Below are 13,704 nucleotides of genomic sequence, written 5' to 3' on the forward strand. Positions count from 1 at the left end.
TGGCTTATGAGTTCTCATTAGCTGCGTGTTCGTGTCTCTTGTTCTAGCACATGGCTTGTGATTTGTTTTGCTGGCCATGTGCTTGTGTTTTGTTTTGTGTGAGCACATGGCTTTTGTCTTTGATTCGGTGTGCCATGTGCTCATGTCGATTGTCTTGACCCCTCCCATCTTGTTACCTGATTATTAGTTAATTTGTCCCACATGTGATCCGTCATTACCCTCCTCATTTGCTCTCCATTTATTCTCCTTGTGTTTGCAGTCGTGCTTCAGTTCGTCATCGTCAATCCCTGGATGTGTCCAGATCTTGCCTTGCCTTGCCTTGCCAGCCTGTTTTTCCCCCACGGGGTAGTTTGTGTTTCTGTTTGTTTATTTTTATTACCAATTAAAACCCTTGTTTCTGCAGTACTGAGTCCTCGCTCCATCCCTCTACCCAAGACCCTGACACAAGTTATGTAATCAGATTACTTTAAGTAAATAGTAAAGTAACGCATTACTTTTTAATTTAGAAGGCAATATCTGAATTACTTTTTCAAATAAGTAACTCCAGTTACTTTGTTTCCCATGACAGCTCTTGTGTTGCCATGTTGAGAGAAATCTAGTCTTAGTTCTAGACTAAATGTGAACATGCATTTACTCATCTCACCTGCACAAAAACAGATTCGGTATTCCTCAAACTGACTAAAAACAGACATGAATTTACATTTCCTTCAGCCTGAGGCATATTCATTTCACTTGGTGTGATAGGGCTTTTACATTTGTAAAATAAATTTTTTTTATATTAAAAACAAGCAAGCCCTGCCCAGATTTAAAATGTAACTCAAAAGTAACGAAACACATTACTTTCCATAAAAAGTAGACTAAGTAATGTAATTAGTTACTTTTTTAGGAAGTAACACAGTATTGTAATGCATTACTTTTTAAAGTAACTTTCCTCAACACTGTGCATATGCATATGCTGTGGGTGATACTTTTCGCATAGAAGTTGCTATACTGCATACACTCATCCTCAGCAGGATTTGGCACCCTTTATCTCGGATGAGCACAGAGCTTGTATGGCAAAGGGGCTTGTGTGAAGCCCACCTGGTGCTCCAGACTGGGCTCCTCACCAGGAGGAGGGCTGAACCTGAAGGTCTGCAAGAGGATGGCAAGTAAGATGAACAGCTCCATGTGAGCCAGGTGCTCTCCCGGACACTGCCTTTTGCCTGTCAATCCATCACAGTTGAATTACTTGTCTGAAATACATATTTTGCCGTCATTTGTTTTACAGGTATGGTTTCAAATGGATTAAGGTACAGCAGAATTAGGCAATGGATGAACTGTACCTGCTGAGAAGGCAAAGAAGGCATTTCTCCTGCAGAACTGGCCTTCAGAATCTAGAAAATGTCCAGGGTTAAAAGTGTCTGGTGTTTCCCATTCATGTTTGTCATACAGCACTGATGTCAGATTAGTGATCATCACAGTCCCCTTAGTACAGTACAGAAAGTGGTCATAAAGTGTTATTCAAAACTAATCAAATATATTAGTATTATTTTATATGTATAATATTTACAATAAAAATGTAATATAAAAGAAAAATAATAGAAAAATTTAAAACAATAAACACAATATTCTTCTTTTAACTTTGGTATAAAATAGCCTACCAGAGTTGTGTTCTTTCTTGCAGTTCTAGCCATATTTAGAGGCACAAGGTTTGCTTTTCTAAGAACCTCATGAATAAAAGCATTGGTGTAATGCATGTTTGCCTTATCGAACATAGTAGGTGGACGGGAGCCAATCACCTGGTCAATCTCTGCTCTGACCTTCTCTAGTTAAGGAAACATTTTGAGAACATTGTCAAGATACAACAGTGCACAATAACTAGTAAAGCTGTTTTGTCTGTTGGTGTTACTTAAGTACATAATATTATTGTACCTTGAATATCAGGGTACTTGATAATGTAAAACAGAGCCCATCGGAGTGTGTTGGTCGTTGTTTCAGTTCCGCCCTCAAACAAGTCTACTGTGCACCACACCAGACTGTCAATGTTAAACCCTGCCTTGGTGTCATTCTTCCTCTAAGGCTCCAAATTAAGCACAAGGACATGAATCAAGAATCCAATCAATTCAGTAATATTCTTGGGTACATCATCTGCTGTTGATGCAGAGCTCCAAATTATGTTACTATGTTTTACCTTCTCTGTTTCTAGGCATCGATATCATCTCTGGGATTGTTGCTGTCCCAGTCTTGTCTGTGCTGCTCAACCTTTTCTTTCAGGAAGTTTGCTAACTCCTGATAGTTTGAGATTATTGTCTGATGAGGTCCTGGCAACCATTTCATTATACCTGGGAAGGCATCATATAGCTTTAAAAAAACAACAACCTTGAAAGCTTTGTTAAAATTATGAGTAATCTCCATGGTAATACTGTGCTTCAAGCTTTGATGTTTTGTACACCTATATTTTAACAAAATCATTCACTCAACACAAGTGTTATAATATGTGAAAGTATTTAAGTGCTCTTTTAAATGTTGTATTTTCAATGGACGCTACCTGGTTCCACACAGATCCTGTAAGAAACACTGACTCTGCGCTCATTTGTAGAAGCTTCTGGAAATCAACATCATCATACTCATATCGATGGCCGAACAACGGGCTACCAATAACATTAGCCACTGCGTTGTTTGACCAGAAGGTTAAATGGGCAGCCTGCGTGACGAGGTAAAAACTATGACAGAATCATGAATATTTGCTGAATATTTTGGTATAAGATGCTTAAGAAAAGTTTTTTGAAATGATATACTGTAGGCTAGTGAAAACTGTTCTGCATATTAAAGTGTGATTACACTCTTAAAACAAAGATTCCAAAAAGGGGTTTTCACGGTGTTGCCTTAGAGCAGGGCTGTCCAAATTCGGTCCTGGAGGGCCGGTGTCCTGCAGAGTTTAGCTCCAAATTGCCTCAACACACCTGACTGGAAGTTTCTATGCCTAGTAAGAGCTTGATTAGCTGGTTCAGGTGTGTTTAATTAGGGTTGGAGCTAAACTCTGCAGGACACCGGCCCTCCAGGACCGAGTTTGGACAGCCCTGCCTTGGAAGAACAGTTTTGGCTTCCCCAAAGAACCGTGCAGTGAACAGTTCTCAAAAGAACAATGTTGTTATTAGATTAAAGTACATTTCAATAATCTAAAGAACCGTTTTCCAGTATAAAAAGACCTTTTATGCATTGGAAGTGTTCCATGGATGTTAAAGGTTCCTCATGGAACATAGATTCAATAAAAAACTGTAGATGGGTTCTTACCCTGCTCTTCTTTAAAGGCTCCACACAGGAAGTAGCACTCTCAATTAATATGTTTTTCTAGAGTCTTCCTCCCCTCTCCAAAGTTTTTCAGGTGACTCATGGAAAACTGCTGTTGTTTCCTCCATGAGTAGCCATTGTTAAAGGACAATCCTCTCTCGGTCAGGGGTCGGCGTCAAAGACAATGGAAGAAAATTGTGTTTAGACCTGCTGTACAATCAGTAAGGATGATTTTGTTCTATACTCAAATTTATTTGCATCAATAATTTGCACCTCTTGAGCAAGAACACTTTGCTTATCTGCAATTAAGCTATATACTTTATAGCAATAAACACCAATTGTCCTGCTACTTTCATTCCATATATGCAGCAGCTGTTTTGTAAACGAACATTTTGAGTTTCCTTTGTTCGCCTTATTACAGTCACTTACCTCTGCCTTCATAAAGTGTCAAATAAAGGAGAAACAGGGCAGTCAGTGAAGGTTTCCCCTTGAGTGATCAAAACATCCTTCACCATTTTAAACCCGGACACATACACTATTTTATCACTTCCATTTCTGACACTGAAGATGTTCCCATACTTTTCAATCAGCTGGAAAAAATAAAAAGTAAATTAATTAAATTACTAATCAAGTAGCACATATGAAAATACAACAACAACTAAAAATCATGGCATTCTATATTTACTTAATTTAAAAATATATATTAATATATAAAAAATTATATTATTGTTATATTGTATATTAAATGAGTAATTATTTCAGTGGTGTAATAAATTCATGAGTGAATTCCAAAATGCCGCTGCAAGATTAATCTTTAAATTTTTTAAATCTTTAAAGATTAAACCGAAAAGAACATATGTCACACGTCTGTTCATCAATTTGCACTGGTTACCAGTAGATGCTCGCATTAAATTCAAGGCATTAATGTTTACCTACAAACCACTGGCTCTACACTCCTTTACCTAAATTCATTACTTCAGAGTTATGTGCCCTCTAGAAGCTTGCGGTTCTGCAAGTGAACGGCATATTATTGTGCCATCTCAAAGAGGCAAAAAATCACTTTCACAGACTTTTTCATTAAATGTTCCCTCATGGTGGAATGACCTGCCCAAATCAATCCAAGCAGCTGAGTTCTTAGCCATCTTCAAGAATTGGCTAAAAACACATCTGTTCCACCTTTATTTGAACCCTAGCACTTTCTATTCTATTTTAATTCTACTTTATCTATATTTACCTTTTTTTTATTTAAAAACAAAACAAAACAAAAAAACACTAGCGTTCAATTTTTTCTATTATATCTACTTGTTTTTCTTTGTGTGTGTGTGTGTGTGTATGTTTATATGTGTGTGTATATGTGTGTATAATATGTATATATATATATATACAGTATATATATATATATATACACCTTGCTAAGTGTACTGCATTAGGCTAACCGAGACTTGTCGTTTGCACTTATATGTTGTTGCTCTTTTGTTAGTTTGGACTTTTATTGTCCTCATTTGTAAGTTGCTTTGGATAAAAGCGTCTGCTAAATGACTAAATGTAAATGTAAATGTAATGAGTGCCTCACCTGGTCTACAGTTTTATAGATAACATCAGTGAAGACATTTCCTAGGATGGGTAGCGGCCAGAGTCCTGGTGGAAAATTTGCTGGATTTTTATGTCTGATCAAATCTATAAGCAGCAGCAGTAAACAAATCAAAAACAAAAAGCTTTTCAAATCCAGGCACTCATATAGGGAATATAAAATCATGGCTGATTCTATGGGCAGCCGACTCCTCTGAAGTAAACCGACTTATTTTAGCCAGGCTGTTGTGAATAGGGTGTGTGTGAGAAAGTACACATTCACGGCTTTGAAAAAAAAATGTTTCTGAAAGTAATTTTCAGATGCAACGGGGGAAAAACGGGTTAAACACAAACATGAAACATAAATAAATAAAATAATCTGATATATAGCCTATGTACAATTTAATAACATATAGTCTAGTTTGAAATATGAATTGGGTGTTCGTCAAAGATTGCATGCGGTCGGAGATTCCAGTGTTTCCAGCTCCGTAAAATAACCTACTGGAAGCTCTGTAGTTTTGCTGTATAGGCCTATAGATAAAAAATACTACAATTACTACAAACACACAATAACATTTTAAGTTACTTCCATTTCTGAAAAAAGAATGTAGGCCTAGTAATTGATGAAAATATATATAATTCTGATGGATAAATATAATTGCATTATATAATAATAATATATGCTTAGCAATAAACATGCCAAAACAAATTAATTTATAAAGAAACGTAATTAAAGTTGGGCTTACTTCTCTCAGGCACAAATCCAAATGTGTCCATATTCGTGATGTAGCTGAAGCTCAACTATTAGCCTTATTAAGTAAAATAGGCTTTGTAGTTCACGTGCGTTCCAGTATCGACGGAAAAATATCGTAATGAGCAAAAATATGCCACAGTGGAGCTGGTCTCACGCCGAACAGCACGGTGAACGGATGCGCTGTTTTCAATGAATGCAGTAGCTTAGAGTGCGCGTGAGGCGCCGGCGCGATCAAACAGCTGAAACATAAAATACACTACTCCGTAATTTTTGGTCATACAGTAAAGGCATAATTCGAAAGTGCAAAGTGTTACCAGTTTGAAAATTCAAGAATAATAGCAAAGTTAATAAGAATTCTTTCTAAATGCAGCACCGTTCTGATTTCGCTCTGCATAACCTGAACGACAAAAAAAACTTTTTTTTGCTAAGAACGAACCGAAATGAAAATATTTCGCTTTTAATCTGTGTATTTAACAGCCTGGGAAACCTTCCCAGGGCAGTACCTTGCCTCACCGACTAAAATCAGGGCACCCACGACGGAGACGGCACCAGAGGTGAGGGGGCACAGTGACCGAGGTGAGTTCATGCTATAGTTTCCAACAAAAACAGAGCCCCAATTCAGCCTCTGTGTGAACCTTCTACATTCTGAAAGAATCTGTACCAGGAACAGGTCATAAATAATGACTGAACTACACAGTTGAACTACATGAGACTGAAGAGATAAGCCATATGCACGCTATGCAGACAGCAGATAAGAACATCTGTGCAATCGTGACAATGCTAAAGTGTTTAAGTTGGACAACATGTTTCTTAATGCATAACAGTATAACACTACAGCTACAACACAATATAAATGTGAGTAATGTATGAATGCTTATGGACACTTTCCTCCATAGGGTCTTTGTTCCTAAATGAGTAAGTAGTCTAGTGGTGTTGGGGAGGTAATAAGACACCTTGTTTTGCTCTCTTCCTCTTATTGTATTATGTTGTGAACTGTACTATAGGCCTAATACGTGCTGCTCCATTTGCAGTCTGAGAGGTTTGTAAATGTAAACTTTATCACACTTTTTAACACTGGGGACAATTAATGCACTGTAAGAAAATATTTTTAAATAAAGGGAGTAGAAAAAGTCTGAAAACACTATTTCAGTCTTTCTTCTTACACGTTTAATTAAATGTGTTACTTGCCATTTCTTTGTAATTATTTGTGAAATGTACTAGCAATTTTTGAGCGGAAATCGGTTCTACACTATTTATTTTTTTATTCAGTAGCAAGTGTTGATTGATCAAATAAACCCATTAAAAAGGTACAAGTGAATGCAGACCTCATGCATATCAGAGAGGGACATTTGTCCTATAAGCACACACACTGAATCTAAAAAGGGATTTTGTCCCTGCTATGTGTAGTCTGTACACTGTACACTGTTTGAGACTACAAAAGGACAGGCCTTTCATGATTCTGGGGCCCCAGCAAGTTACACTATACCCCAGCTGTTGTTAGTAATGAATCTGTGACTGTGAATCCTTTCTTTACTCTGTTATAGTTAAAGTAACTCTAAGAATTTGCCTTTTTAAAATGAAACAGTTCTATTTATCTATTTAAAAAAAAAAGAGATTTCTTGTGACAAATTTTCTACTAGTGTAATTTATTTACATGACAAATATGATTGCTGATCTGTAAATCATTTACATAGTGCATTAATACAGGTATTAATACATGTGCATTTTGTACATCAAAATCATTCATACATGTACTGATACATTTACATTAATACATAAAACTCATGTTTACAACATTGCAACAATATTGCGTTTTGAAAAAGGTGGAAATGATAATCATCCAGAAACACATATCAGAAAGCATACTTTATATCTAATCTTACTGACTTTGTATTGTTCTAACGTGAGGACACACACATACGGTATGGAGAAGGAACATATGTGAACCATATCTCTCCCTCCAAACTGGGTTCCTCTCCTGGACATTTGGTGACGGTGAATTGCTGCAGCAGTGAGGTGAAGAACAGGAAGATCACCTGACGGGCCAGCTGCTCTCCCAAACACGCTCGCTTACCTGTGAGTATCTATATTTATCTATTTAAAAAAAAAGAGATTTCTTGTGACAAATTTTCTACTAGTGTAATTTATTTACATGACAAATATGATTGCTGATCTGTAAATCATTTACATAGTGCATTAATACAGGTATTAATACATGTGCATTTTGTACATCAAAATCATTCATACATGTACTGATACATTTACATTAATACATAAAACTCATGTTTACAACATTGCAACAATATTGCGTTTTGAAAAAGGTGGAAATGATAATCATCCAGAAACACATATCAGAAAGCATACTTTATATCTAATCTTACTGACTTTGTATTGTTCTAACGTGAGGACACACACATACGGTATGGAGAAGGAACATATGTGAACCATATCTCTCCCTCCAAACTGGGTTCCTCTCCTGGACATTTGGTGACGGTGAATTGCTGCAGCAGTGAGGTGAAGAACAGGAAGATCACCTGACGGGCCAGCTGCTCTCCCAAACACGCTCGCTTACCTGTGAGCAGAAACCACTCATTGTTTTTGGTGTCAGAAAAAATGACACTGATTAAATTATACATTATTCCACTTGTTAGTTTTTCATTCATTTATAAAAGCATACTGCCCTGTTAATTCACTTAACAGGTAGTTAGGTACATCAAGTTTCAAAAGTGTGTGCTAGTTTTGTTCTTCTGTACTTGTCCACAAAAAGATAATTACAAGCAAATCACACACTGAGATGTTATATGTGAATGTTTATAAAACATTACCTGCTGAAAAAGGCAGAAAAGCATCTCTTTTCCGAAACTGGCCATTTTCATTCAGGAAGTGTCCTGGGTTAAAGGTGTCTGGTGTCTCCCATTCATTCGGATCATGCAGGACTGAAGACAGGTTTGTTGAAATAGAGGTGCCCTAAAAAAGAAAGAATCAAAACTACTGATTTGTGCAGCAATCAACAATGACTAATAGTCTTTAGAATAGAATAGAATAGAATAGAATAGAATAGAATAGAATAGAATAGAATAGAATAGAATAGAATAGAATAGAATAGAATAGAATAGAATAGAATAGAATAGAATAGAATAGAATAGAATAGAATAGAATAGAACTCCTACCTTAGGAATGAAGAATCCTCCTAGTGTTGTGTCTTTAGCAGATTGTTTAGGGAATCCCAGTGGAACAACATCCCCAAATCTTTGCATTTCATGGATAACAGCCTCAGTGTAGGGCATATCAACTCTGTCAGCCAAACAGGGTTGACGTGACTGTCCAATAACCCTGTCTATCTCTGCCTGCACCTTTTCTGAATGGGAAACACAAGTTAGTCATTAAGTGGTGACAATGTGGTGATAATATGTAGATCTTTATTTTATTTTTTTAATTAAAACCAGTCTCACTCTGTATTTCTGGATATTTGATCATAAAAAGCAGACCCCAGCGTAATGTAGAAGCAGAGGTCTCTGTCCCGGCCTCAATCATGTCTAAGCAAGATATCACTAACCCTTCTATGTTAAAACCAGCCTCAGGGTCACTCCTTTTCTGTGAAAAATAAAAAAGAAAGTACTGAATTATTCAAAATTCAATTTCAAAAAGAAAATTCCACCTTCACTTACTGTACCTTTTCCATCTCAGTCAGGTAGTTGTCTATAAAGTCACGTGGGTTTGAAGGGTCCCAGTTCTCTTTGTGTTTAATGATCTCTCCTCTCAGGAAGTCTGTTATTTGCTTATAGTTTGAAAACATAGTCTGATGGGGGCCAGGTAAGTATTCCAGGAGCCAAGGACAGACATTATATAGCTGGAAAAGATGACATAGGCTAGTTAATGGTTAATACAGATTTTTAATCATAATTAACTAACAGGTTATGAAAGTAGTGTCTAAGGATGCTGTTATGAATCAGTACCTGTGCTCTAGGAGAGCCTGCTAATTGAACACATTCATTGTCAAGACGCAAGATTCTTTGATAATATTCATCATGATAGTCAAAGCGTTGTCCAAATGTCAAACAGGCAACAATATTTGAGACAGCACCATTTAAGATGGTCATAGGGTTGAAAGGTCCTGTTTGGGAGAAACCATGGATATTTCTTAATTTGCAAACTGTTTTCATTCTTCTTTGCCCCAATGAACTAATATTCTCCAGTTAGTGAGAGATTTACACCTTACCCTTTTCTGTCTTAAAGGCATCACAAAGATAGACAGACTCTTGCTGGATGCTGTGCTCAAGGATTTTCTTCTCCTCTCCAAACATCCGCAAATGGAGGCCACCAAACTTCCTATGTGTCCGCCACCGGTATCCATTACTCATTGCTAAACCTACATAATGCCATAAAGATTAAACTTGATTATCAGTAAAAAATCACCAGCTCCATTTGAGAATAAAATTGGTTTAATTTTAGCCATAAAGGTCATTGTGGTTAGTGTACATACCAGTTCCCTTATAAACTTTGTGAAACAGAGGGACATTTGGACGTTCAACAAAACTGTCATTCTGAGTAACGAGGGCTTCCTTTACCATTTTATATCCCGACACGACTACCATTTTCTCACTGCCCACTCTTAAGCTGAATATGTTCCCGTAGACTTCAGCCAACTGAAATTTAAAATATTTATTTAAATTTGTTTATATCAATTAGCAACTTTAATACTTCAAATATTTTCCAGTCCAGAAACAGGACAATAAATTAAACCATCTCTAAAAGCTGAAAGATTTGATAATAAACTAATAGACACGCAAAAAAAACAAAAAACATATGACTTTAGCTCCCACCTTATTCATGGTCCTAAAATCCATCTTAGTGAAGACAGTTCCCAGGAATGGCAGAGGCCATGGTCCTGGAGGGAAATTGGAAGGATTCCTATTTTTGATAATATCAGCAAGGAGCAGAAATACAAAAATCAAAATGATCCAGCTTTTAAAATCAAAGCTGTCATAGATCAAGTGCAGGATCATTGTGGTAGAGGAAATGACAGGTTCCCTGTGTCTTATTTGCACTCAGTGGTCTGTATTTATGCAAGTACTTTTGTACAGAACTGGGAAATGTAAATACTGGAGGGGAGGAGTACAGAGATATTACATATTACATAAGGCACTCCAGATTCCACGAAGTTGGAGAACAGAACCCTTTGGAAACACATTTATCAAAGTAAAAGTTTAAAGATAAGAACAAGTTATTACAAACACATGGGCAACATCACAGTTCTGCCTGACATGTCTACATTTGCTCTGGAGGTTTTTCAAACGGTTCATATTTTCTTTCTGCAGCTTTAATCATACATGTATTTATAGAAATTGACTGTTCTTTATGTTTTTTCATATACATTGAATGAATAAGTAGTTGAGAAATTTGGGGAGGTAATAAGACACCCTTGTTTTGCTCTCTTCCTCTTATTCTCTAAAGAGATGTTGTGAAATGTACTACAGGCCTAATACGTGCTGCTCCATTTTCAGTCTGAGAGGTTTGTAAGTGTAAACTTTATTACACTTTTTAACACTGGGTGCAATTAATACTTCAAAAATTCTACTTTAAAAATTCAGTAGCATGGGTTGATTAAACAAACAAACAAACTCGTTAAAAAGGGACAAATTAATGCGGACCTCCTGCACATCAGGAATGGACATTTGTCCTATAAGCACACACACTGAATCTAAAAAGGGAGTTTGCCCCTCCTGTGTGTAGTCTGTACACTCAGTGTTTGAGTCTACAAAAGGACAGGCCTTTCATGATTCTGGGGCCCCAGCAAGTTACACAATACCCCAGCTGTTGTTAGTAATGAATCTGTGACTGTGAATCCTTTCTTTTCTCTGTTGTAGTTAAAGTAACTCTAAAGGCCCGTTCACACCAAGGACGATAAATATAAAGATAACGATAAAGATATAGTTCTAAAAATCGTTCTCAATATTAAAGAATAGCAGAGTCCACACCACAACTATAACGATAAAGACAAAGAGAAACGATATCCTTGGAATCACTTTCAAAATGATTTGTTTTTCCAGCTGATGAACAATATAAAAAAATAATTTGACAGCCAATCAGAATCCATCCTGCTGTAACGAGTTTGAGAATAAACAGACAATATCATTCCTGGTGTGAACGGGGCTTAAGAATTTGCCTTTTTTAAAATGAAACCATTCTATTTATCTATATTTATCTATTTAAAAAAAAGAGAGATATTTCATGTGACAAATTTTCAACCAGTGTCATTTATTTACATGACAAATATGATTATTTACACATCTGTAAATCATTTACATACCCAGCAAGCAATAGCCGTCATTTCAACGTCTCTGTTAAGTATATAGTCCGGCTATGTGTAACCCACATCTAGCCCAAATAACCTTGAATTTGGTTTCATGTCGTTTTTTGGCAAAATAACTTGTGAGATGTATGATATTCCATCATGTAAGCAAAGTAACAGCGTTTACAAGGTGTTTGGTTTCATTTCTTTGACATGTTCAATACTTTAGCCACGATTTAGCTCGTAGTCAGAGCGGCTATCTGTAGCCCACTTATAGTCAAACCTGATTCACTGTAGTTTTTGGTCAGGCAGCGCATGAGATGGTTGATATCCCATCATGTTCGCAGTGTCAATAATATCTACAAAGATATAAGTGTCAGTTTATGACATGGTCTATATGTAGCCACGATTTCGCTCTAAATTAGACGGGCTACGTGTAGTCCGCTTTTAGCCCACCCAGCGAAATCGAGGCAATGTGTGGTCTAATTTTAACGGCTTGGCTATAGCCCTGTACCAGTAACCAGACCAGCGATGAGCATAGCCTTAAAATAGCCTTAAAATTGTTTACATGTCATTTTCGCCCACGCAGCTTCTTATCAAATGCAAGTAAACTTTTGAATCATATAGCATTATTTTATATTTTATTTAATTATTTTACAGCATTATTAAATATAGCATTATTTATTATGCCAAAAATAATGCTAATTTAAATGTTTCAAAAGTTTTCTTGCATTTGATAATATGATGTCATGCATTCCACAAGTTGTTATGTTACATTCATACACATTATATGATATTATTGATATTCGGCTGTCTTTCATTTTATAAATAAAAATGCAATTACAATTCCCATTCCTACTTGGTTTTAAGGGGGTCTGTATACTTTCCTTACCCACTGTATGATCATTATCTATATTATTTGTTCTCATGTTTAGGAACCGTTACATTTTCGTGAAGGGAGCAGATCTTAGTCGATAGTGATCCGTGACTAGGCCCACGGTTCAGCATGCATGTGTTCAGAGGATTAATTGCAAAATTTAATAGAGTAAATGTTTTATCATTTGTATGTGTTTACAAACTCAATCGATTTTAAAACAGTGCAAGAAGAGCAAAGAGCAAACAACAGAACAAACACAGCTTTGACAAAGAAAAATCCATATTAATTTATACAGTGAACACACTCAGAAGAATTGGAGAAACTGAGGAGGAGTTTCAACATCTGGAAAAGATCCGGACCAATGGTAAAAAAAAAAAAAAAAACCTATCCAAAAACAACATTTCCTCACTAAAGCGCTCATCTTTGACAAAGTCCATCATTTATTTTAATAATTATATTGAATTTATTACTGAACAATGGCTTGTTAGATACAGAGAGAGCATGAGCTAATTGAATAGTTTTTTTAATAGTTATCTTTGTCATTGTACAAGTAACGTTACAATAAGATTTATTTTGAAACTTGCAGATTGATAGTTTGTATTCTTAAGATTGATAGCTTAAGAATACAAATAATAAGTGCAACTAGCTCAGATGTGCAATGCAGCATTAAACAGTAACCTAAACAGTACAAACAGAAAACATAATGTAATAAAACGGTAGGGGGTGAATTTATTATTCCATGTACATTTGAGGTTAATGTGTGTACTGGGCTACTTTACAGCAGTTATCACTGTGTTGTTATGAAGTCAGTTGTGCCAGACTATTTTGGAGGCAGAGACAGATTGTGGGGGGCACTAATAGGGAAAAACTTAAACTGCTGGAATAAAGAGTTTTAAAGGGTTAGTGATGGAAAACTTGCAGGTCAATGGGTATCAGTGTTTA

The 13,704-nt window shown here is 36.2% G+C and overlaps 1 protein-coding gene and 1 pseudogene across 1 annotated transcript; both read right to left on the reverse strand.

The window, feature by feature from the left end:
- Positions 1-1,026: 1,026 nt before the first annotated feature.
- On the reverse strand, positions 1,027-5,060 carry LOC107555751 (cytochrome P450 2J5-like; annotated as a pseudogene).
- Positions 5,061-7,726: 2,666 nt separating this feature from the next.
- On the reverse strand, positions 7,727-10,653 carry LOC107555750 (cytochrome P450 2J2-like). The gene is made up of 9 exons (XM_016238634.1): positions 10,417-10,653; positions 10,077-10,239; positions 9,813-9,962; positions 9,550-9,707; positions 9,267-9,443; positions 9,046-9,187; positions 8,764-8,951; positions 8,419-8,560; positions 7,727-8,165 (listed from the first exon to the last, which is right to left on the reverse strand). Exons 1-9 carry the CDS (start codon positions 10,597-10,599, stop codon positions 7,990-7,992), a joined length of 1,479 nt encoding a protein of 492 aa, XP_016094120.1. The 5' UTR covers positions 10,600-10,653; the 3' UTR covers positions 7,727-7,989.
- Positions 10,654-13,704: the final 3,051 nt, after the last annotated feature.

Source organism: Sinocyclocheilus grahami, unplaced genomic scaffold, assembly GCF_001515645.1.
Source record: "Sinocyclocheilus grahami isolate Dianchi unplaced genomic scaffold, SAMN03320097.WGS_v1.1 scaffold544.1, whole genome shotgun sequence".
Taxonomy (NCBI): domain Eukaryota; kingdom Metazoa; phylum Chordata; class Actinopteri; order Cypriniformes; family Cyprinidae; genus Sinocyclocheilus; species Sinocyclocheilus grahami.

What these genes read in the sequence shown, in the direction of transcription:
- LOC107555750 (XM_016238634.1), bottom strand. Translation starts at nt 10,599, where the DNA reads ATGATCCTGCACTTGATCTATGACAGCTTTGATTTTAAAAGCTGGATC. An exon ending in ATTTTAGGACCATGAATAAG is followed by an intron (nt 10,240 to 10,416) that starts GTGGGAGCTAAA and finishes TTTAAATTTCAG; the next exon opens with TTGGCTGAAGTCTACGGGAA. An exon ending in ACCTGACTGAGATGGAAAAG is followed by an intron (nt 9,188 to 9,266) that starts GTACAGTAAGTG and finishes TATTTTTCACAG; the next exon opens with AAAAGGAGTGACCCTGAGGC.